The 26,252-nt window shown below is 35.6% G+C and overlaps 1 protein-coding gene across 1 annotated transcript in view; it reads right to left on the reverse strand.

Annotated features, from left to right (window-relative positions):
• DNAH6 (dynein axonemal heavy chain 6) overlaps positions 1-26,252 on the reverse strand; it is a 288,178-nt gene that overhangs the window by 179,640 nt on the left and 82,286 nt on the right. The window contains exons 15-17 of the mRNA XM_060170018.1: positions 19,881-20,009; positions 9,821-9,934; positions 5,824-5,967 (exon numbers count right to left, since the gene is read on the reverse strand). Coding sequence (XP_060026001.1) covers positions 5,824-5,967; positions 9,821-9,934; positions 19,881-20,009 — 387 coding nt within the window. The remainder of the gene's footprint in view (positions 1-5,823; positions 5,968-9,820; positions 9,935-19,880; positions 20,010-26,252) is intronic.

Raw genomic sequence — 26,252 nt, forward strand, 5'->3', positions numbered from 1 at the left:
GATGAGAGGGAGAATTGGGAATATGGTATTATAAACTCTTTATACTATGCATGAAGCAGTATAATATTATTTGAAGGTTGTTTTGGATTAATTGAAAATCTATATTTTAAATCTAGGATAACCACTAAAAATTGCTTTAATGAAGTATGAATAACAACTCCATAGAGAAGATAAAACGGAATCATAAAACATATACAATTAAATCAAGAGAGGAAAGAAAAAGAGGAAAAAAGAGACAACAAACAAATAAAAAACCAGCATGATGACAATTTTAATCCAACCATACAAATAATATTCTAAATATTAATGGTCTAAACATGTCATTTAAAAGACTTTTTAAAAATCAGATTGGATAAAAAAGCAGGAACCAATTATATGCTGTTCAAGAAATACTTTAAATATAAAGACATAGAAAAGTTAAAAGTGAAAAAATGGAGAAAGTAATATCATGAAAACTCTAAAAGAAATCTGTACTAACTATATTAATTTCAGATAATGCAGACTTCAGAAGAAGAAATCTTATAAAAAATAAAGAGGGAAAATATGTAAATGATAAGAGGGTCAATTCTCCAAGAAGAAATAGTAATACTAAGTGTGAATACATCTAACAATGGAGCATCAAAATAAATAAAGCTCCACTGTCTTGAGATGCAGTATCCTCATAAGTTATTTGGAATTTTTCTTTGTAGAAGATTTGTCTTTTATCCTTTGTCTATCTATCTACCTATTTATCTATCTATTCATCCACTCAGTTGTTTACTTATGTCAATATGAATTCATGGATATTTATTTTATAATTTGGGTTATAACACAATATTGTATTATTTATTGTTTGGTCAAATCATTACAACTTGGGCCATTGAAAATTCTTAAACTTGATTTCTGTGTATCTTTGATATAAGCCGTAATTTTTTTTTCTTTTTTTCACCAACAATAGAGAATCTATTTTATTTTATTTTTTATATAAAAATTTTTTTTCATGTTTTTTTTCAACATCTTTATTGGAGTATAATTGCTTTCCAATGGTGTGTTAGTTTCTGCTTTATAACAAAGTGAATCAGTTATACATATACATATATCCACATATCTCTTCCCTCTTGTGTCTCCCTCCCTCCCACCCTCCCTATCCCACCCATCTAGGTGGTCACAAAGCACCGAGCTGGTCTCCCTGTGCTATGTGGCTGCTTCCCACTAGCTATTATTTTACATTTGGTAGTGTATATATGTCCATGCCACTCTCTCACTTTGTCCCAGCTTACCCTTCCCCCTCCCCATATCCTCAAGTCCATTCTCTAGTAGGCCTGCATCTTTATTCCTGTCTTGCCCCTAGATTCTTCATGACCAATTTTTTTTTTTAGATTCCATATATATGTTAGCACACGGTATTTGTTTTTCTCTTTCTGACTTCCTTCACTCCGTATGATAGACTCTAGGTCCATCCACCTCACTACAAATAACTCAATTTCGTTTCCTTTATGGCTGAGTAATATTCCATTCCATATATGTGCCACATCTTCTTTACCCATTCATCTGTTGATGGACACTTAGGTTGCTTCCATGTCCTGGCTATTGTAAATAGAGCTGCAATGAACATTGCGGTACATGACTCTTTTTGAATTATGGTTTTCTCAGGCTATATGCCCAGTAGTGGCATTGCTAGGTCATATGGTACTTCTATTTGTAGTTTTTTAAGGAACATCCTTACTGTTCTCCATAATGGCTGTATCAATTTACATTCCCACCAACAGTGCAAGAGGGTTCCCTTTTCTCCACACCTTCTCCAGCAATTATTGTTTGTAGACTTTTTGATGATGGCCATTCTGATTGGTGTGAGATGATATCTCATTGTAGATTTGATTTTCGTTTCTCTAATGATTAATGATGTTGAGCATTCTTTCATGTGTTTGTTGGCAATCTGTATATCCTCTTTGGAGAAATGTCTATTTAGGTCTTCTGCCCATTTTTGGATTGGGTTGTTTGCTTTTTTTGATATTGAGCTGCATGAGTTGCTTGTATGTTTTGGAGATTAATCCTTTGTCAGTTGCTTCATTTGCAAATATTTTCTCCCATTCTGAGGGTTGTCTTTTGGTCTTGTTTATGGTTTCCTTTGTTGTGCAAAAGCTTTGAAGTTTCATTAGGTCCCATTTGTTTATTTTTATTTCCATTTCTCTAGGCAGTGGGTCAAAAAGGATCTTGCTGTAATTTATGTCATAGAGTGTTCTGCCTATGTTTTCCTCTAAGATTTTGACGGTGTCTGGCCTTACATTAGGGTCTTTAATCCATTTTGAGTTTATTTTTGTGTATGGTGCTAGGGAGTGTTCACTTTTCATTCTTTTACATGTAGCTGTCCAGTTTTCCCAGCACCACTTATTGAAGAGGCTGTCTTTTCTCTGTTGTATATTCTTGCCTCCTTTATCAAACATAAGGTGACCATATGTGCGTGGGTTTATCTCTGGGCTTTCTATCCTGTTCCATTGATCTATATTTCTGTTCTTGTGCCACTACCATACTGTCTTGATTACTGTAGCTTTGTAGTATAGTCTGAGGTCTGGGAGCCTGATTCCTCCAGCTTCATTTTTCTTTCTGAAGGTTGCTTTGGCTATTTGGGGTCTTTTGAGTTTCCATACAAATTGTAAAAATTTTTGGTCTAGTTCTGTGAAAAATGCCAGTGGTAGTTTGATAGGGATTGCATTGAATCTGTAGATTGCTTTGGGTAGTACCGTTATTTTCACAATGTTGATTCTTCCAGTCCAAGAACATGGTATATCTCTCCATCTATTTGTATCATCTTTAATTTCTTTCATCAGTGTCTTAATATTTTCTGCATGCAGGTCTTTTGTCTCCTTAGGTAGGTTTATTCCTAGATGTTTTATTCTTTTTGTTGCAATGGTAAATGGGAGTGTTTTCTAAATTTCACTTTCAGATTTTTCATCATTAGTGTATAGGAATGCCAGAGATTTCTGTGCATTAATTTTGTATCCTGCTACTTTACCTAATTCCTTGATTAGCTCTAGCAGTTTTCTGGTAGCATCTTTAGGATTCTGTATGTATAGTATCATGTCATCTGCAAACAGTGACAGCTTTACTTCTTCTCTTCCGATTTGGATTCCTTTTTTTTCTTTTTCTTCTCTGATTTCTGTGGCTAAAACTTCCAAAACTATCATAGTGGTTTTGGAATCATAGTGGTGAGAGTGGGCAACCTTGTCTTTTTCCTGATCTTAGTGCAAATGGTTTCAGTTTTTCACCATTGAGGATGATATTGGCTGTGGGTTTGTCCATCATTTTGTATGAATGAAATTCAATTTTTTGTTAAAATCCCTCCAAAAGAGAAAACTTCAAGCTCAGATAGTTTCACTCTTGAATTCTACCAAACATCTAAGTGAAAAATAATACTAATTCTGTATAATCTCCTGCAGAAAATAGAAGAGGAAGGAACACTCCCCAAGTCATCTTATGAGGCAGTATTAACTCATAACCACACAATGATGTTACAAGAAAAGAAAACTAAAGATCAATGTCCCTCATGAATATAGGCGCAAAAACATCCTCAAATAATATTAGTAATTTGAATCCAGCAATATAAAAGAGTATAGTACATCACGACCCAAGTGAGGTTCAGTTCAGGAATTCAAGCCTGCTTCAATATTTGACCACTGATAGATGTAATTCACCATGTTAATAGACTAAAGAAGAAAAACCATATGATCATAGGCATAGAAAAATCATTTGATAATTATCAACACCCATCTATGATAAAAAAAAGAAACCTCTCAGGAAACTATGAAACTGTTATCTTAATATAGGGCATCTATAAAAAAATTTGACTAACATCATACTTAAAAAGAGACTGAATATTTCCCCTCTAAGATACGGAAAAGGACAAGGATGTTTTCTCTCACCACTCCTATTCAATATCGTACAGTAAATCCTGGCCAGTGCAACAAGGCAAGAAAAAGAAATAAAAGGCACACAGATTGTAGTGGAAGAAATAAAATTGTCTTTATTCACAGTTTAAATCATTTTCTATGTTGAAAATTCTGAATAATGTACAAAAATCTCCTAAAATTAAAAAGTGAATTTATTAAGATCACAGGATATAAGATCAATATACAAAGGTCAATAGTATTCCTACATACCAGCAATGAACACTTAGAATTTGAAATGAAAAAAAATATAATTTAAGATACCATAAAAGAATACTTAGTTTTAAATATGTGCATAATCTGTACACTGAAAATTACAAAATGTTAATGAAAAGAAATAAAAGAAGACCTAACTAAATAAAGGGATAGGCAGGTAACAGATTAGAAAATTCAATCTTGTTAAGATGTCAATTCTCTGGAAATTGATCTATTGATTTGACACAGTCCACCCAAAATCCCAGCAATTTTTTATACATATGATAAGCTAATTCTAACATTTACATGAAAAGGTAAAGGAATCAGAATTGACAAAATTGTGAAAAAGAAGAACAAGTTGGAGAACTTAACACTACCTGATTTCGAGACTTACTAGCTATAGTTATCAAGAGAGCATGGTATTGGTGAAAGAATAGACTTACAGAACAACCAAACAGAATAGAGAGTCCAGAAACAGACTAAAAAATATGGTCAGCTGACTTTTGACAAAGATGAAAAGGCAAACAATGGAGAAAGAATACTTTTTTCAAACAATGGTTCTGGATCAACTGAATATCCATATGTAAAAATGTAAATAACTCAAATCATATACTTTAATTTAAAAAAAAAAGCAACACTAAAAAACTTCCAGAAGAAAATACAGAAGAAACTCTGTGTGGCCTTTAGGTTTGGCAAAAGTTTTTAGATTCTATACTAAAAAGATAATCTGTAAAGGAAAAAAATATTACTTGGACTTTTATCAAATTTAAGCCTTTTGTTCTGTGAAAGTCACTGTTTAGGGACTAAAAAGACAAGCCACTGACCGGGAAAACTATTTTCAAGTTACATATTTGAAAAAGGACTTATATCATGACTATATAACACAACATTGTTAATCAACTATACTCCAATATAAAATAAAAATTAAAAAAAATCTTTGCTGTTCTTCTATGAATTGTTAGACCCTAATGTCTTTAGAATGTAAATTCTAAAAACTTCTGCTGTGTAAAATGTATAAAAACTTCTTGGTGTGTCAAATATCATTTGTGTTACAAATTTTCAAGCTGGTAGTCTCTTTTACCATTACTTTCTGAGTACTATTTAATTACTATTTGAGAGTCAACAGAAGAATGAATGAACAAGGATCATCGTTGCCAATGGACACTGTTCTCTATGTGTCAAAAATTAAATAAAATATAGATTTTAAAGTTCCAAAAAAAGAGAACTCTGAAAACTCACTAATAACAAAACAAACAACCCAATTAAAAATTGGGCTAATATTCAAACAGACATTTCAGCAAAGAAGGTAGATGGATGGCAAGTGGACATGGGAAAAGATGTTCAACATTACTAATCATTAGAAAAAGGTAAATCATCACGATTATGAGACTGTACCACAAATTTATTAGAAAGGTTAAAATGAAAACCAAACCAAACCAAATAAATAAACTCCCTATTGATAACAAGTGCTGGTGAGAATGAGAAACAACTAGAATTCTCATAAAAATCAATTGCATGATTTGGCCAGTTGAAGAGAGGGATGCAGTCTGTGCCTCTGCAATACAGTAGCTGAATTTGTCTGTTGTTTCTTCTCTCTGCAAAGCTGACTAATTTAAACAGAGAAGAATTCCTGGCTTTGGTCTCCTTAGCATCAAGTAGTAACTGATTGACCTGGAGTTTTGGAAATAATTTCTACTAAACTTACCTTTTCTTTCATATTTTCCACCTTACTTTTTAGCTGGGGCACTGCACTGTTGGGTGGCAAGCCTTTTTCCAATTGAGTCACAAACTTGGCATATTTGGAAACTTGACTGTTTAGAAGTTCTGGATCCAGGCAGTCAAATTTAGACTATGAAAATTGAGGGGAAAACAAAGAAGTTAAGACATATGATAAAAGGCAAACTTGAAATAGTAAATTTTTTTTACTCTACTCACATTTTTTGATAGCTATGTTGTTAAACCAAGTTGACTCTATATTTTGGAAATGGCTCTACTTATTAAGATTTCTAATAGTGTATCAGGCATTGTTTGTTTATTACACTCATATCATTTTCTCCCATATCACCAAATGCAGTATTGCAATCCCTGTAATTTATTCCAGAGGGCCAACCATTGTAAAGTTACAAATAGCTAATGTTTACTCTTGTGACCTAGAAATGTCTCACCAAGTAGTCTCCTATTATTTGATCATGTAGCCCTTTAATATAACTGATTTAAACATGCATTCCAATGTATGTATGTATTTATAAATATATTTCTCAGTTACATAAACATGTAAGTGTACACATATATTATGTCAGATGGGCATATGGATTGATGGTAATAGAAAATTTGTAAAAATGAAAAGATATTCCATGCTCATGGATTGGAAGAATTAATATTGTTAAGATGTTTATACCACCTAAAGAAATCTACAGATTCAATACAATCCCTATCAAAATTCCAGTGGTATTTTTCACAGAAATACAACAAACAATCCTAAAATTTGTATGGAACCACAAAAGACTCAGAATAGCCAAAGCAATCTTGAGAAAGAATAAAAAAGATGGAGGTATCAATTCCTTGATTTCAGATTATCCAACTATCCAAAGTTATAGTCATCAAAACAGCATAGTACTGGCACAAAAACAGACACATAGATTAATGGAGCAGAAGAGAAAGCCCAAAAATAAACCCACACATGTATGGTCAATTAATTTACAAGAAAGGAGTCAAGAATATACAATGGGGGAAGGACAGTCTCTCAATAAATGGTGTTGGGAAAATTGGACAGCTAGAGGCAAAGGAATGAAACTGGACCACACACAAAAATAACTCAAAATGGATTAAAGATTTGAACCTAAGACCTGAAACCTAAAAACTCCTAGAAGAAAATATAGGCAATAAGCTCCTTGAGGTGGGTCTTGGCAACAATATTTTGGATTTGACACCAAAAGCAAAGGCAACAAAAGTAAAATAAGCAACTACATCTAACTAAAAAGTTTCTGCACAGCAAAGGAAAGCATGAACAAAATGAAAAGGAAAGCTATACTTAATGGGAGAAAAAATTTGCAAATTATATAGCTGATAAGGGGTTAATATCCAGAATATATAAAGAACTCAATAGCAGAAAAACAACCTGATTAAAAATAGGGCAAAGGATCTGAATAGATATTTTTTCCAAAGAAGACGTAACAGATGTCCAACAGGTACATGAAAAAATGCTCAACATCATTAATCACTGGGAAATTAAAATCAAAACCACAATGAAATACTGCCTCACTCCTGTTAGAATTTTAGTATCAGAAAGACAAAATAGAACCAGTGTTGGCAAAGATGTGGAGAAAAAGGAACACTTGTGCATTGCTAACAGAAATGTAAATTGGCACAACAGCCATATGGAAAACAGTATTAAGATTCCTCAAAAAATTAAAAATAGAACTATCATATGATTCAGCAATTCCATTTCTGATTATTTATCCTAAGAAAGCAAAAACACTGATTCAAAAAGATATACAGACACCCAAGTTCATAGCAGCATTATTTACAATAGCCAAGAAATGGAAACAAACTAAGTGGCCACCAGTGGATGAATGGATGAAGAAAATGTAGTATATGTATACAATAGGCTATTATTCAGCCATAAAAAGAATGAAACCTTGTCATTTTTGACAACATAGATGGACCATGAGGGCTTTACGTAAAGTGAAATAAGTCAGACAAAGAAAGACAAATACCATATGACCCCACTTGTATATGGAATCCAAAAGCAAACAAAACAACAGAATAACTCATATGTAGAACCTAAAGCAAAACAAAACAAAACAACTAAAACAGAACAAATTGGTAGTTTCCAGAGGAGGGGTGTGTGTGTGTGAAATAAGTGAAGGAGGTCAAAATGTACAAACTTCCAGTTATAAAATAAATAAATCATGGGAATGTAATGTACAGCACAGTGACTATAGTTAATAACACTCTATTGCATATTTGAAAGCTGCTAAGAGAATAGATCTTGAATATTTTCATAAGAAAAAAAGTTTTGTAACTATGTAAGGTGACAAATGTTAACTGAACTTATTGTGGTGATCACTGTGCAATATACAGAAATATTGGATCATTATATTTTACACCTGAAACTAACATGTCAAATATGCCTCAATTTTAAAAAAAGAAAATTTATAAACATTCATTTTTTTTTCTGGATTCAACATTTTCTTTTTGCTCCCTAATGGGTCTTTTTGTATACTTCCTATGGTAAATTTGTCCCACTTTAGAAGCTACTGCTCTAATCTATGGTGGTAATCAGAAAACTCTCTAAGCTTCTTCTTTACTACTCAGGAGCATTTTCTAATTCTGAGATAAGTGATAAATGAGTTACACAAAAGCACTTAAAATTCTCTGATATAATAGTATATATATGTTTGTTTATTTTCCACTTTCTCCACTGAAAGGCAAATTCTGTGAGGGTTTGGACTTTGTCCTTTTTATTCTCCACTGGTATCTACTGTACCTAGAACATTATCTGGGAAACATTCTTGCATCACTGTGCCCAGATATGTGACTTCTAATTATAGGCACCAGCATAGGGAAGCTGAACAAGCAAGTGTAAAACAATATTTGTGAAGTTGATGGTATTTCTTACATGTCCATATCACACTTGAAAGAACAGATGGTCATCTATTCTGCCTCCTAGAGGGTTGACACTTGTTAAGGTTTGAACGCAAGGGTAGACCCTAAAAACCAAACCCTATGATACCTGGTCCCCTAATTTACTATTACTAGAATTTACTATTAAGCTCTCAAGGGAAGATCCTGGATCTCATTACTGGGATTCTATTCTATCACAGGGAACAAAAGGGCTTTCTTTCTTTCTTTTTTTTTTAAAAGGACAATAAGGGCTTCCCTGGTGGCGCAGTGGTTGAGAATCTGCCTGCTAATGCAGGGGACACGGGTTCGAGACCTGGTCTGGGAGGATCCCACATGCCGTGGAGCGGCTGGGCCCGTGAGCCACAACTACTGAGCCTGCGCGTCTGGAGCCTGTGCTCTGCAACAAGAGAGGCTGCAATAATGAGAGACCCGCGCACTGCAATGAAGAGTGGCCCCCACTTGCCACAACTAGAGAAAGCCCTCGTGCAGAAACGAAGACCCAACACAGCAAAAATAAATAAATTAATTAAACTCCTACCCCTAACATCTAAAAAAAAAAAAACACTTACCATGTTCCTTCAATGAGTCAAGTTCTTTCACAATATTATAAAAATAAATAAATTAATTAATTAAAAAAAGGACAATAAAAACAGAACCTAGGCTAACAGAAATCTAATGTGTGTAGATCATGAATAAAATCCTACAAACCTTAATAACACTTGGCTGTAGTGTGTTGGGACAACATTGCGTTCAGAAACCACAAAGAAGTTAAATGCCATGCTGTGAGGTCCTTTGATGACTCCTTCATTTAGTTATCTTATTTGGAGGACCTGAGAAACCTGCCTTACAATAATGTAGTCTTCTCTGTGGTACTTAAAGACTTATGTGGCAGAAAGACCTTTGTGCATTTCACCAGAAAGCTGATAATAATTCCCATAAAATAACACTGCATGTTTTGCTGAAATTAAGAATACACCAGCTTATTTTTTTAAAAAACTATAATTCATACCATTAGGATTCTAAGGTTAAATAATACAAAAATGATTTAAGAAATGAAAGTTGTTGTTTTTTTTTACCTGTAACCATTCTTGTTGGAGTTGATCCCATTCAGATAAAGAATCCCAGAGCAATTGTTTGAGCTTCAATTCAGCACTAACTTCTTCCAAAGCTTCAAACTTGGACACTTCTACCTTTTAAAATATAATAAGCAAAATGTACTATTTAATTTTCTGATATAGAGATCTTATGTTATCTTCCTATCAATAATTTTTGATACAGTGACACCTTAGCAGAATATGGGTGGGACCCAAATGGGGAAAGAAAAGGAGAGACAGAAACAATGAAAAAACAAATCACAAAACCCCATGTATATTCAGATTTCTATTTGAGTGACAAAATATAATTCTTTATATTTCCTTAGAACTTAGAAATTTTCCAAAGACACAAATATTACAAGAGTGCTAAGGGCATTCTTTCTCAAGTTGGATCATACATATATATACCTGTCTGGTCTATTGGGTAAACAGATGAGTCTTTAGAGGCAATGATATCCTTTAGGGCTTATATCTTAGATGATAGAAGAGGGAGAGGATGTTTGTGTGGTAGTTGGTGGAGGGAATGGGGAGATTAAAGATGGAGTGAACAGCCTAGTTTCTTACCTATTTCTAACCCAGTGGACTGTATATGAACCCTAGACAGAGAAAGGTTGCAAGAAAATCTGAAGAAGCTGTTTTCATGCCTTGGAGGTGGGAAAATCTCCAGGAGGTTGGTTGCACAGAAACTGTGAGCTTTGCCATAAGCTGGGGCTTTAAACATTGCATACAATAGCAGCAAAATACACATTCTTTTCAAGTGCACGCAGAACATTCCCCAGGATAGATCATATGATAGGCCACAAAAGAAGTCTTAACAAGTTTAAGAAGTCTGAAATCATATTATCTTTTCCAGCTACAGTGGTATGAAAATAGAAATCAACAACAAGAGGAAAGATGGAAAATTTACAAATATTTGGAAACTAAACACCACACTCCTGAACAACCAATGGCTTATAGAGGAAATCAAAGGGAAATAAAAATAAATATCTTGAAACAAATAAAAATGGAAACACAGCACACCAAAACCGATGAGATGCTGCAAAAGTAGTTCTGAGAGGGAAGTTTATAGTAATAAATGGATATATTAAGAAAATAGAAAGACCTCAAATAAACAACTTGACTTTACACAACAAAGAACTAGAAAAGGAGAACAAGCTAAGCCCAGAGTTAGCAGAAGAAAGGAAATAACAAGGATCAGGGTGGAAATAAAAAAAATAGAGAACAGAAAAACAATAGAAAAGATCAATGAAACTAAGAGCTTTTTTTCTGAAAAGATAAACAAACCTTTAGCTAGACTAAGAAAAAAAAGAGAGATGATGCAAAGAAATAAAATCAGAAATGAAAGAGGAGACATTAAAATCTATACCTCAGGGGGCCCTTCAAAATGGCAGAGGAGTAAGACGTGCAGATCACCTTCCTCCCCACAAGTACATAAAAAATACATCTACATGTGGAACAACTCCTACAAAACACCTACTGAACACTGGCAGAAGACATCAGACTTCCCAAAAGGCAAGAAACTCCTCGCGTACCCAGGTAGGGAAAACGAAAAAAGACGAAACAGAGACAAAGAATAGGGACAGGACCTGCACATCGGGGAGGGAGCTGTGAAGGAGGAAATATTTCCGCACAGTAGGAAACCCCTTCACCGGTGGAACCCTGCTGGAGTGAGTTGGGGCTGGGAGCTGAGGCTCAGGCTTTCAAGATCAGATCCCAGGGAGACGACGGGGGTTGGCTGTGTGAACACAGCCTTAAGGGGGATATTGTGCCACAGCTAGCCAGGAGGGAGTCTGGGAAAAAGTCTGGAACTACCTAAGATGCAAGAGACCATTGTTTCGGGGTGCACAAGGAGAGGGGATTCAAAGCACTGCCTAAATGAGCTCCAGAGACGGGCGCGAGCCGCAGCTATCAGTGCAGACACCAGAGACAGGCATGAAATGCTAAGGCTGCTGCTGCAGCCACCATAAAGCCTGTGTGCAAGAACAGGTCACTATCCACACCTCCCCTCCTGGGAGCCTGTGCAATCCGCCACTGCCAGGGTCCCGTGATGAAGGGACAACTTCCCCGGGAGAACACATGGCACGCCTCAGGCTGGTGCAACGTCAGGCTGGTCTCTGCCGCCGCAGGCTCGCCCTGCATTCTGTACCCCTCCCTATCCCAGGCCTGAGTGAGCCAGAGCTCCCTAATCAGCTTCTCCTTTAACCTCCTCCTGTCTGGGCAAAGAACAGACACCAGAGGGTGACCTCCATGCAGAGGTGGGGCCAAATCCAAAACTGAACCCCAGGAGCTGTGTGAACAAAGAAGAGAAAGGGAAATTTCTCTGTGCAGCCTCAGAAGCAGCGGATTAAATCTCCACAATCAACTTGATGTACCCTGCATCTGTGGAATACCTGAATAGACAACAAATCATCCCATAATTGAGGCGGTGGACTTTGAGAGCAAATGTAGACTTGGGGTTTGCTTTCTGCATCTAACTTATTTCTGGTTTTATGTTTATCTTAGTTTAGTATATAGAGCTTACTATCATTAGATTTGTTTATTGATTTGGTTGCTCTCTTCCTTTGTTTTTCATATATATATATATATATATATATATATGTTTTCCATTTTCTCTTTTTGTGAGTGTGTATCTGTATGCTTCTTTGGAGATATTGTCTGTATAGGTTTGCTTTTACGATTTGTTCTAGGGTTCTGTCTGTTTGATTTTTTTTCCTTTAGTTTAGGTTTTAGTGCTTCTTTTTATAGGTGGATTTGTTTATTGGTTTGGTTGCTCTCTTCTTTCTTTATTTAATTTTTTTAATTTTAACAAAAAAATTTTTATTTTAATAACTTTATTTTATTTTTCTTTCTTTCCTCCATTTTCTTTTGAGCCATGTGGCTGACAGGGTCTTGGTGCTCTGGCTGGGTGTCAGGCCTGAGGCTCTGAGGTGGGAGACCAGAGTCAGGACACTGGACCACCAGAGACCTCCTGGCCACAGTAATATCAATCAGCGAGAGCTCTCCCAGAGATCTCCGTCTCAATGCTAAGAACTAGATCCACTCAATGACCAGCAAGCTCCAGTGCTGGACACCCATGCCAAAGAACTAGCAAGAAAGGAACACAGCCCCACCCATTAGCAGAGAGACTGTCTAAAATCATAATAAGTTCACAGACACCCTGAAACACACAACAGGACATGGTCCTGCCCACCAGAAAGACAAGATCCAGCCTCATCCACCAGAACACAGGCACCACTCCCCTCCACCAGGAAGCCTACACAACCCACTGAACCAACTTTACCCACTGGAGGCAGACACCAAAAACAATGGGAAGTACGAACCAGCAGCCTGTGAAGTGGAGACCCCAAATGCAGTAAATTAAGCAAAATGAGAAGAGAGAGAAATATACAGCAGTTGAAGGAGCAAGGTAAAACCTCACCAGACCAAACAAATGAAGAGGAAATAGGCAGTATACCTGAAAAAGAATTCAGAGTAAAAATAGTAAAGATGATCCAAACTCTTGGAAATATAATGGAGAATAAAAGAAAGGATTAACAAGGACTTAGAAAAACTAAAGAGCAAACAAAGAATGATGAACAACACAATAAATGAAATTAAAAATTCTCTAGAAGGAATCAATAGCAGAATAACTGAGACAGAATGGATAAGTGACCTGGAAGATAAAATAGTGGAAATAAGTACCGTAGAGCAGAATAAATAAAAGAGAATGAAAAGAATTGAGGACAGTCTCAGAGACCTCTGGGACAACATTGAGTGCATCAACATTCAAATTATAAGGGTCCCAGAAGAAGAAGAGAAAAGAAAGGGACTGAGAAAATATTTGAAGATATTACAGTTGAAAACTTCCTTAATATGGGAAAGAAAATAGTCAGTCAAGTCCAGGAAGTGCAGAGAGTCCCATAAAGGATAAATCCAAGGAGAAACATGCCAAGACACATATGAATAAAACTGTCAAAAATTAAATACAAAGAAAAATATTAAAATCAGCAAGGGAAAAGGAACAAATAACATACAAGGGAATCCCCATAAGGTTAACTGCTGAACTTTAAGCAGAAACTCCGCAAGCCAGAAGGGTGTGGCAGGATATACTTAAAGTGATGAAAGGGAAAAACCTACTACCAAGATTACTCTACCCAGCAAGGATCTCATTCAGATTCAATGGAGAAATTAAGACCTTTACAGACAAACAAAAGCTCAGAGAATTCAGCACCACCAAACCAGCTTTACAACAAATGCTAAAGGAACTTCTCTAGGCAGGAAACACAAGAGAAGGAAAAGACCTACAATAACAAACCCAAAACAATTAAGAAAATGGTAATAGGAACATACATATCGATAAATACCTTAAATGTAAATGGTTTAAATGTTCCAACCAAAAGTCACAGGCTCACTGAATGGATACAAAAACAAGACCCGTATATATGTTGTCTACAAAAGACCCACTTCAGACCTAGGGACACATACAGACTGAAAGTAAGGGGATGGAAAAAGACATTCTATGCAAATGGAAATGAAAAGAAAGCTGGAGTAGCAATTCTCATATCAGAGAAAATAGACTTTAAAATAAAGACTATTACAAGAGACAAAGAAGGGCACTACATAACGATCAAGGGATCAATCCAAGAAGAAGATATAACAGTTGTAAATATTTATGTAGCCAACATAGGAGCAACTCAATACATAAGGCAAATGCTAACAGCCATAAAAGGGGAAATTGACAGTAACATAATGATGGTAGAGGACTTTAACACCCCACTTTCACCAATGGACAGATAATCAAAAATGAAAATAAATAAGGAAACACAAGCTTTAAAGGACACATTAAACTAGATGGACTTAACTGATATTTATAGGATATTCCATCCAAAAACAAAACAATTCACTTTCTTCTCAAGTGCTCATGGAACATTCTCCAGGATAGATCATACCTTGGGTCACAAATCAAGCCTTGGAAAATTTAAGAAAATTGAAATTGTATCAAGTATCTTTTCTGACCACAAAACTATGAGACTAAATATCAATTACAGGAAAAAAATCTGTAAATAATACAAACCCTGGAGGCTAAACAATACACTACTAAATACCCAAGAGTTCACTGAAGACATCAAAGAGGAAATAAAAAAATACCTAGAAAAAAATGACAATGAAAACACGATGGCCCAAAACCTATGGTATGCAGCGAAAACAGTTCTAAGAGGGAAGTTTATAGCAATACAATCCTACCTCAAGAAACACCTTAAATAAACAACCTAACCTTACATCTAAAGGAACTAGAGAAAGAAGAACAAACAAAAGCCAAAGTTAGCAGAAGGAAAGAAATCATAAAGATCAGATCATAAATAAATGAAAAAGAAATGAAGGAAATGATAGCAAAGATCAATAAATCTAAAAGCTGTTTCTTTGAAAAGATAAACAAAATTGATAAACCATTAGACAGACTCATCAAGAAAAAAAGGGAGAAGACTCAAATCGATAGAATTAGAAATGACAAAGGAGAAGTAACAACTGACATTGCAGAAATACAAAGAATCATGAGAGATTACTGCAAGCAACTATATGCCAATAAAATGGACAACCTGGAAGAAATGGACAAATTCTTAGAAAAGCACAACCTTCCGAGATTGAACCAGGAAGAAATAGAAAATATAAAGAGACCAATCACAAGCACTGAAATTGAAACTGATTGAAAATCTTCCAACAAACCAAAGTCCAGGACCAAAGTCCAGATGGCTTCACAGGCAAATTCTATCAAACATTTAGAGAAGAGCTAATACCTATCCTTCGCAAACCCTTCCAAAATATAGCAGAGGCAGGAACACTCCCAAACTCATTCTACAAGGCCACCATCACCCTGATACCAAAACCAGACAAAATGTCACAAAAAAAGAACTACAGGCCAATATCACTGATGAACATACATGCAAAATTCCTCAACAAAATACTAGCAAACAGAATCCAACAGCACATTAAAAGGATCATACAGCATGATCAAGTAGGGTTTATCCCAGGAATGAAAGGATTCTTCAATATATGCAACTCAAAAATGAGATAAACCATATTAACAAATTGAAGAATAAAAACCATATGATCATCTCAATAGATGCAGAAAAAGCTTTCAACAAAATTAAACACTGATTTATGATAAAAACCCTCCAGAAAGTAGGCATAGGTAACTTACCTAAAGATAATAAAGGTCATATATGACAAACCTACAGCCAACATCGTTCTCAATGGTGAAAAACTGAAATCATTTCCACTAAGATCAGGAAAAAGACAAGGTTGTCCACGCTCACCACTATTATTCAATGTAGTTTTGGATGTTTTAGCCACATCAATCAGAGAAGAAAAAGAAATAAAAGGAATCCAAATCGGAAAAGAAGAAGTAAAACTGTCACTGTTTGCAGATGACATGATACTATACATAGAGAATCCTGAAGATGCCACCAGAAAACTACCAGATCTAATCTACCAGAAAACTACTAGAGCTAATCAATGAATTTGGTAAAGTAGCAGGATACAAAACTAATGCACAGAAATCTCTTGCATTCCTATACACTAATGATGAAAATCTGAAAGAGAAATGAAGGAAACATTTCCATTTACCATTGCAACAAAAAGAATAAAATACCTAGGAATAAACCTACCTAAGGAGACAAAAGACCTGCATGCAGAAAACTATAAGACACTGATGAAAGAAATTCAAGATGATACAAACAGATGGAGAGATATACCATGTTCTTGGATTGGAAGAATCAACATTGTGAAAATGACTGTACTACCCAAAGCAATGAACAAATTCAATGCAATCCCCATCAAACTACCAATGGCATTTTTCACAGAACTAGAACCACAAATTTCACAATATGTATGGAAACAAAAATGATCCTGAATAGCCAAAGCAATCTTGAGAAAGAAAAACAGAGCTGGAGGAAGCAGCCTCCCAGATTTCAGACCATACTACAAAGCTATAGTAATCAAGAAAGTATGGTAGTGGCACAAAAACAGAAATATAGATCAATGGAACAGAATAGAAAGCCTAGAGATAAACCCACACACATATAGTCACCTTATCTTTGATAAAGGAGGCAAGGATATACAATGGAGAAAAGACAGCCTCTTCAATAAGTGTGCTGGGAAAACTGGACAGCTACATGTAAAAGAATGAAATATGAACACTCCCTAATACCATACACAAAAATAAACTCAAAATAGATTAAAAACTTAAATGTAAGGCCTGACACTATAAAACTCTTAGAGAAAAACATAGGCAGAACACTTTATGACATAAATCACTGCAAGATCCTTTTTGACCCATCTCCTAGAGAAATGGAAATAAAAACAAAAATAAAGACATGAGACCTAAGGAAACTTAAAAGCTTTTGCACAGCAAAGGAAACCATAAACAAGACCAAAAGACAACCCTCAGAATGGGAGAAAATATTTGCAAATGAAGCAACTGACAAAGGATCAATCTCCAAAATATACAAGAAGCTCATGCAGCTCAATATCAAACAACAAACAACCCAATCCAAAAATGGGCAGAAGACCTAAATAGACATTTCTCCAAAGAAGATATACAGATTGCCAAGAAACACATGAAAGGATGCTCCACATCAGTAATCATTAGAGAAATGCAAATCAAAAATACAGTGTGGTATCACCTTACAACGGTCAGAATGGCCATCATCAAAAATCTACAAATAAATGCTGGAGAAGGTGTGGAGAAAAGGGAACCCTCTTGCATTGTTGGTGGGAATGTAAATTGATACAGCCACTATGGAGAACAGTCTGGAGGTTCCTTAAAATCTAAGAGTAGAACTACCCAGCAATCCCACTACTGGGCATATACCCTGAGAAAACCATAATTCAAAAAGAGTCATGTACCACAATGTTCATTGCAGCTGTATTTACAATAGCTATGGCATGAAAGTAACCTACATGTCCTTCAACAGATGAATGGACAGATGAATGAAAGAAGTTGTGACAAATATATAAAATGGAATATTACTCAGCTATAAAGAAAAAGGAAATCGAGTTATTTGTAGTGATGTGGGTGGACCTAGAGTCTGTCATACAGAGTGAAGTAAGTCAGAAAGAGAAAAACAAATACCGTACACTAACACATATATATGGAATCTAAAAAAAAAAAAAAAGGTTCTGAAGAACCTTGCAGCAGACAGGAATAAAGACACAGACATAGAGAATGGACTTGTGGACATGGGGAGGGGGAAGGGTAAGCTGGGACGAAGTCAGAGAGTGGCATGGACATATATACACTAACAAATTTAAAAGAAATAGCTAGTGGGAAGCAGCCACATAGCACAGGGAGATCAGCTCGGTACTTTTTGTCTACCTAGAGGGGTGGGATAGGGAGCGTGGGAGGGAGATGCAAGAGGGAGGGGATATGGGGATATATGTATAGCTGATTCACTTTGTTATACAGCAGAAACTAACACACCACTGTAAAGCAATTATACTCCAATAAAGATGCTAAAAAAAACCCCTTACACCTCAGAGATACATATGATCATAAGAGACTCCTCTGAATAAGTATATGCCAATAAATTGTATACCTTTGAAGAAATGTATAAATTGCTAGAAACATACTGCCCACCAAGACTGAATAAGGAAGAAACAGAAAATCTGAACAGACCAATAAGGATAAGGAGATTGAATGAGTAATCCAAAACCTCCCAGCACAGAAAAGCCCAGGACCAGATGACTTCACTGGTAAATTTTACCAAACATTTGGGGGGAGAAAAAAGAATTAATGCCAATATTTCTCAAACTTTTCCAAAAAAATTGAAGAGGTGGGAACACTACCAAACTCATTTTACAAGGCTAGCATTACCCTGACATTAGGGATCTGGCCTTGACTTCATTAAGAATTAGAGATGATTTCCTAGGCCAGTTAGGCCTTCACTCCTATCCTCCTAATGACTGAGAGCTGCAGAGGAAGGTTGATATGAGGTGATCCCAAAGGATCGTAAAGTATAGATATGGAACGTGGAAGGAGGGAGACACACTTCTATTTCAGGCTCTGGCTCAAGCAAGGCTATTCTTTCTGACCCAAGAGTGCCCACCTGTTAGTTATAGCCTTTATCAAGCAATATTTCCACCACAGCTCCCGTCCTACTGCATACTTTCCTGTCTTACAGGTCAGTTAACTAATCTGGGAAAAACTATGAACCCTAATTCTCTCATGCACAAACCTCCTGAATCAAGTATTGTACCAGTTGCATTGTCTCGTGCCAGGTCATTATTTTGCAGGTTGCTCCACCAAGCCCTGGGATCTGGAGTGGACACTCAGACTGCTCAGACCACTTTCTGGCCATCCATTTGGGGCTATGGAAGAGACAGGTGCATCCCCATGTGAGGTCCATGCACTCCGCTGAAACTTTTGGGGAACTGATTAACCCCTCCCTCATTGCTGGTGGCCCTCTGGATTTGATCCTAGGAATCTTTTCTATTTTCTTTTCTTTTTGGTCTCTCTAATAGCTGTTCAGAGCACTTATATCTCTCACTCATTTCTCTTCATTTTTTTGAGGCATATCTTTTAGCTTTTTAAACCTACCCTTTTTGTATCCATCTTTGCCCTGGCTTAGCCAAATTGTCTTCTTTCATCAAACTGGCACATCAAACCAGGGCAAATTAGGCAATATTGATGGAATCATAATACACACATGAATGTAAAAGAAGCTTGAATATTATTTAAGGAAGAATAGAGGGGTTTTAATTGACCACATTTAAAAATCCACATACATTTTAACATAGAAGCTACAGTCCCTGGTCTGAGGGTTTGTCTAAAATTCACAATTACTTTTTAATTAGAAAGACATTTTGTCTAACCTGTGTACTAATCTTTAAACACTTCACAGGCAGAGAACATGTCATATTTTGTATTTCAGATTGTTCCAGCACAGTGACTAGCACATTGGTGTCCAAACATTGAATACTTACAGTCACATTATTGAAAATGCGTATGCACCAATGCCATTTCTATGCACATATTTTAGAAACATATGTGTAGAGCTGTCATTACCTTAAAATTCTTCTGATAGGATTTATACTGAAATGCACGTTTTTGAAGATCATCTAGAACTGACTGCAGATCATTCAACATGACGTTTACTTTGTCTTGGTCAGCGTTAATATCCAAAATCTGTGGATCCTGTAAAATTAAGATAGGTTTTGATTACTCATTCCTATTTTGATGTATACCATCAAAATAAATGAATTAATAAACGTTTTCAAAAAATATTTCTTCTAATTCTCTTTTCACTCTAATTTTTAGGAAATATATTAAAATTGTTGTTTTTCTGTATTTAAAGCAATGCATATACATTGTAAAAATTACAGAAATGTATAAAGAAGTAACTTGGGGATAATATTGCTTTTAAAGAATACCTAATACATTTTCCCTCATCTGTTTTCATTTATTACATTTGTTTCAGCTAACGTGACTTCAGGTAAGGAGAGCTGAATACAATATGGAAAAGAAAGAAGAAAATATGATATAAGGAAAATTATCATTTTACAATAAAGGAATAATTACAATTTATGGGACTTCCCTGGTGGCTCAGTGGTTAAGAATCTGCCTGCCAATTCAGGGGACACAGGTTCGAAACCTGGTCCAGGAAGATCCCACATGCCACGGAGCAACTAAGCCCATGGGCCACAACTACTTAGCCTGTGCGCCTAGGGCCCATGCTCCTCAACAAGAGAAGCCACCACAATGAGAAGCTTGCACACCACAATGAAGAGTAGTCCCTGCTCGCTGAAACTAGAGAAAGCCTGCACACAGCAATGAAGACCCAATGCAGCACACACACCCCCCAAAAAAACGGAATGATTACAGTTTACAATAAAGGTATGATTCTATTTAATTGAAGTTCATAAAAAGGCAAAACCAATTTATGGCTTTAGAATTCAAGGTAGTGGCTGCCTTTGGAGAGGAAGGAAGGGTTAGTGACTAGGGGAGACACTAAGGATGGCAATAGCAATAGTTCTTCATCTCAGTAGTGGACACATGGATGTGTTCACTTTCTGAAAACTCACTGACTTGTACACTTATTACACTTATGTACAGCTTCCTCTGTGCAAAAATACAAAAATACTTCAATACAAAAGTAAAAACAGAGATAGCTTCATCCACCAGAGGGCAGACAGCAGAAGCAAGAACTACAATTCTGCAGCCTATGGAATGAAAACTACATTCACAGAAAGACAGACAAAATGACATATGTACCAGATGAAGGAACAAGATAAAACCCCAGAAAAACAACTAAATGAAGTGGAGATAGGAAACCTTCCAGAAAAAGAATTCAGAATAATGATAGTGAAAATGATCCAGGACCTCAGAAAAAGAATGGAGGGAAAGATACAGGGGATGAAAGAAATGTTTAACAAAGACCTAGAAGAATTAAAGAACAAAGACCTAGAAGAATTACAGAACAAACAAACAGAGATGAACAATACAATAACTGAAATGAAAAATACACTAGAAGGAATCAATAGCAGAATAACTGAGGCAGAAGAATGGATAAGTCACCTGGAAGACAGAATGGTGGAATTCACTGCTGCAGAACAGAAGAAAGAAAAAAAAAATGAAAAGAAATAAAGACAGCCTAAGAGACCTCTGGGACAACATTAAAAACACAAATATTCGCAGTATAGGGGTCCCAGAAGGAGAAGAGAGAGAGAAAGGACCCGAGAAAATATTTGAGGAGATTATAGTTGAAAACTTCCCTAACATGGGAAAGGAAATAGCCACCAAAGTCCAGGAAGCGCAGAGTCCCAGGCAGGATAAACCCAAGGAGAAACATGCCAAGACACATAGTAATCAAACTGACAAAAATTAAAGACAGAGAAAAATTATTAAAAGAAACAAGGGAAAAATGACAAATAACATACAAGGGAATTCCCATAAGGTTAACAGCGGATTTCTCAGCAGAAACTCTACAAGCCAGAAGGGAGAGGCATGATATATTTAAAGATGTGAAAGGGAAGAACCTACAACCAAGATTACTCTAATTGGCAAGGACCTCATTCAGAATTGATGGAGAAATCAAAAGCTTTAGAGACAAACAAAAGCTAAGAGAATTCAGCATCACCAAACCAGCTCTATAACAAATGGTAAAGAAACTTCTCTATTAAGAAAAATGGTAATACGAACATACATACTGATAATCACCTTAAATGTAAATGGATTAAATGTTCCAACCAAAAGTCACAGACTCACTGAATGGATACAAAAACAAGACCCATATATATGCTGTCTACAAGAGACCCACTTCAGACCTAGGGACACATACAGACTGAAAGTGAGGGGATGGAAAAAGATATTCCATGCAAAGGGAAATCAAAAGAAAGCTGGGGTAGCAATTCTCATATCAGACAAAATAGACTTTAAAATAAAGACTATTATAAGAGACAAGGAAGAACACTACATAATGATCAAGGGATCAATCCAAGAAGAAGATATAACAATTGTAAATATTTATGCAGCCAACATAGGAGCGCCTCAATACATAACATAACAGGGTAAATCGACAGTAGCACAATAATAGTAGGGGATTTTAACACCCCACTTTCACCAATGGACAAATCATCAAAAATGAAAATAAATAAGGAAACACAAGCTTTAAAGGACACATTAAACAAGATGGACTTAATTGATATTTATAGGACATTCCATCCAAAAACAACAGAATACAATTTTTTCTCAAGTGCTCATAGAACATTCTCCAGGATAGATCACATCTTGGGTCACAAATCAAGCCTTGGTAAATTTAAGAAAACTGAAATCACATCAAGCATCTTTTACAACCACAACGCTATGAGATTAGAAATCAATTACAGGAAAAACACGTAAAAAACACAAACACGTGGAGGCTAAATGATACACTACTAAATAACCAAGAGATCACTGAAGAAATCAAAGAGGAAATAAAAAAATACCTAGAGACAAATGACAACGAAAACATGACAATCTAAAACCTATGGGATGCAGCAAAAGCAGGTCTAAGAGGGAAGTTTGTAGCAATACATTCCTACCTCAAGAAACAAGAAAAATCTCAAACAGTCTAACCTTACACCTAAAGGAACTAGAGAAAGAAAAACAAACAAAACCTAAAGTTATTAGAAGGAAAGAAATCATAAAGATCAGAGCAGAAATAAATAAAATAGAAACAAAGAAAACAATAGCAAAGATCAATAAAACTAAAAGCTTCTTTGAGAAGATAAACAAAATTGATAAACCATTAGCTATACTCATCAAGAAAAAGAGGGAGAGGAATCAAATCAATAAAATTAGAAATGAAAAAGGAGAAGTTACAACAGACACCACAGAAATACAAAGCATCCTAAGAGACTACTACAAGCAACTCTATGCTAATAAAATGGACAACCTGGAAGAAATGGACAAATTCTTAGAAAGGTATAAGCTTCCAAGACTGAACCAGGAAGAAAGAGAAAATATGAACAGACCAATCACAAGTAATGAAATTGAAACTGTGAATAAAAATCTTCCAACAAACAAAAGTCCAGGACCAGATGGCTTCACAGGTGAATTCTGTCAAACATTTAGAGAAGAGCTAACACCCATCCTTCTCAAAGTCTTCCAAAATAAGGAAAACTCCCAAACTCATTCTACAAGGCCACCATCACCCTGATACAAAAACCAGACAGAGATACTAGAAAAAAAGAAAAATTACAGACCAATATCACTGATGAATATAGATGCAAAAATCCTCAACAAAATACTAGCAAACAGAATCCAACAACACATTAAAAGAATCATACACCATGATCAAGTGGGATTCAATATATGCAAATCAATCGATGTGATACATCATATTAACAGACTGAAGAATAAAAACCATATGATCATCTCAATAGATGTAGAAGAAGCTTTTGACAAAATTCAACACCCATTTATGATAAAAACTCTCCAGAAAGTGGGAACAGAGGGAACCTTTCTCAACATAATAAAGGCCATATATGACAAACCCACAGCAAACATCATTCTCAATGGTGAAAAACTTAAAGCATTTCCTCTAAGACCAGGAACAAGACAAGAGTGTCCACGGTTGCTATTATTATTCAAGATAGTTTTGGAATTCCTAGCCATGGCAGTCAGAGAAGAAAAAGAAATAAAAGAATACAAATTGGAAAAGAAAAAGTAAAACTATCACTGTTTGCAGATGACATGATACTATACATAGATAATCCTAAAGATGCCACCAGAAAATTACTAGAGCTAATCAATGAATTTGGTAAAGTTGCAGGATACCAAATTAATGCACAGAAATCTCTTGCATTCCTATATACTAACAATGAAAGATCAGAAAGAGAAATTAAGGAAACAATCCCATTCACCATTGCAACAAAAAGAATAAAATACCTAAGGATAAACCTACCTAAGGAGGTCAAGACCTGTACCCAAAAACTATATGACACTGATGAAAGAAATCAAAGATGACACAAACAGATGGAGAGATATACCATGTTCTTGGATTGGAAGAATCAATATTATGAAAATGACTATACTACCCAAAGCAATCTACAGATTCAATGTAATCCCTATCAAACTACCAATGGCATTTTTCACAGAATAGAACAAAAAAATCTTAAAATTTGTATGGAGACACAAAAGACCCTGAATAACCAAAGCAATCTTGAGGGCAAAAAAAGGAGCTGGAGGACTTCAGACTGTACTACAAAGCTACAGTAATCAAGACAATACGGTACTGGCACACAAACAGAAATATAGATCAATGGAACAGGATAGAAAGCCCAGAGGGAAACCCACACACCTATGTTCAACTAATCTATGACAAAGGAGGCAAGGATATACAACCGAGAAAAGACCATCTCTTCATTAAGTGTTGCTAGGAAAACTGGACAGCTACATGTAAAAGAATGAAATTAGAACACTCCCTAACACCATACACAAAAATAAACTCAAATTTGATTAGAGACCTAAATGTGAGACTGGACACTATAAAACTCTTAGAAGAAAACATAGGAAGAACACTCTTTGACAAAAATCACAGCAAGACCTTTTTTGACCCACCTCCTAGACTAACAGAAATAAAAACAAAAATAAAGAAATGGGACCTAATTAAACTTAAAAGCTTTTGCACAGCAAAGGAAACTATAAACAAGATGAAAAGATAACCCTCAGAATGGGAGAAAATATTTGCAAACAAAGCAGAAAAGGATTAATCTCCAAATTATATGAGCAGCTCATGTGGCTCAATATTAAAAAAAACAGACAACCCAATTAAAAAATGGGCAGAAGACCTAAATAGACATCTCTCCAAAGAAGACATACAGATCCAAGAGGCACATGAAAAGCTGCTCAACATCACTAATTATTAGAGAAATGCAAATCAGAACTACAATGAGGTATCACCTCACACCGGTTAGAATGGGAATCATCAGAAAATCTACAAAGAAAAAATGCTGGAGAGGGTATGGAGAAAAGGGAACCCTCATGCACTCTTGGCAGGAATGTAAATTGATGTAGCCATTATGGAGAACAGTATGGAGGTTCCTTAAAAAATTAAAAATAGAATTACCATATGACCCAGCAATCCCATTACTGGGCATATGCCCAGAGAAAACCATAATTCCAAAAGACACATGCACCACAATATTCATTGCAGCACTATTTACAATAGCCAGCTCATGGAAGCAACCTAAATGCCCATCGACAGACAAACGGATAAAGAAGATGTGGTACATATATACAATGGAATATTACTCAGCCGTAAAAAGGAACAAAATTGGGTCATTTGTAGAGGTGTGGATGGACCTAGAGATTGTCATACAGAGTGAAGTAAGTCAGAAAGAGAAAAACAAATAGCGTATATTAACGCATTTATGTGGAATCTAGAAAAATGGTACAGATGAAATGGTTTGCAAGGCAGAAATAGACACAGATGTAGAGAACAAACGTATGGACACCAAGGGGGGAAATTGGTGGCAGGGTGGTCGGATTAATTGGGAGATTGGGATTGACATGTGTACACTAATATGTATAAAATAGATAACTAATAAGAACCTGCTGTATAAAAAATAAATAAAATAAAATTTAAAAATTAAAAAAAAAGAATCATCCGGATGTCTAGTCTAAGTTCTTAAAATAATTCCTCTTGCATCTTTTGTATAGGAAAATTGATGCAAGTTAATCAAACATTCTTCTTTATCATTTATCAATTTATACTCTACCTCTTTCTAAGGGGGAATTTTCTAATATGCGGCTAAGCAAACCCTAAAATTGTCACAATAACTATAAAATATGCTAACAGGTTATAAAAACACTCATTTCATAATAATAAATAGAAACCAGCAGAAGGAGAATTCAATATTGCATACATGCTTTAGTTGCAATGGCCTAGAATTTATT

This window comes from Lagenorhynchus albirostris, chromosome 13, assembly GCF_949774975.1.
Source record: "Lagenorhynchus albirostris chromosome 13, mLagAlb1.1, whole genome shotgun sequence".
Lineage (NCBI taxonomy): Eukaryota > Metazoa > Chordata > Mammalia > Artiodactyla > Delphinidae > Lagenorhynchus > Lagenorhynchus albirostris.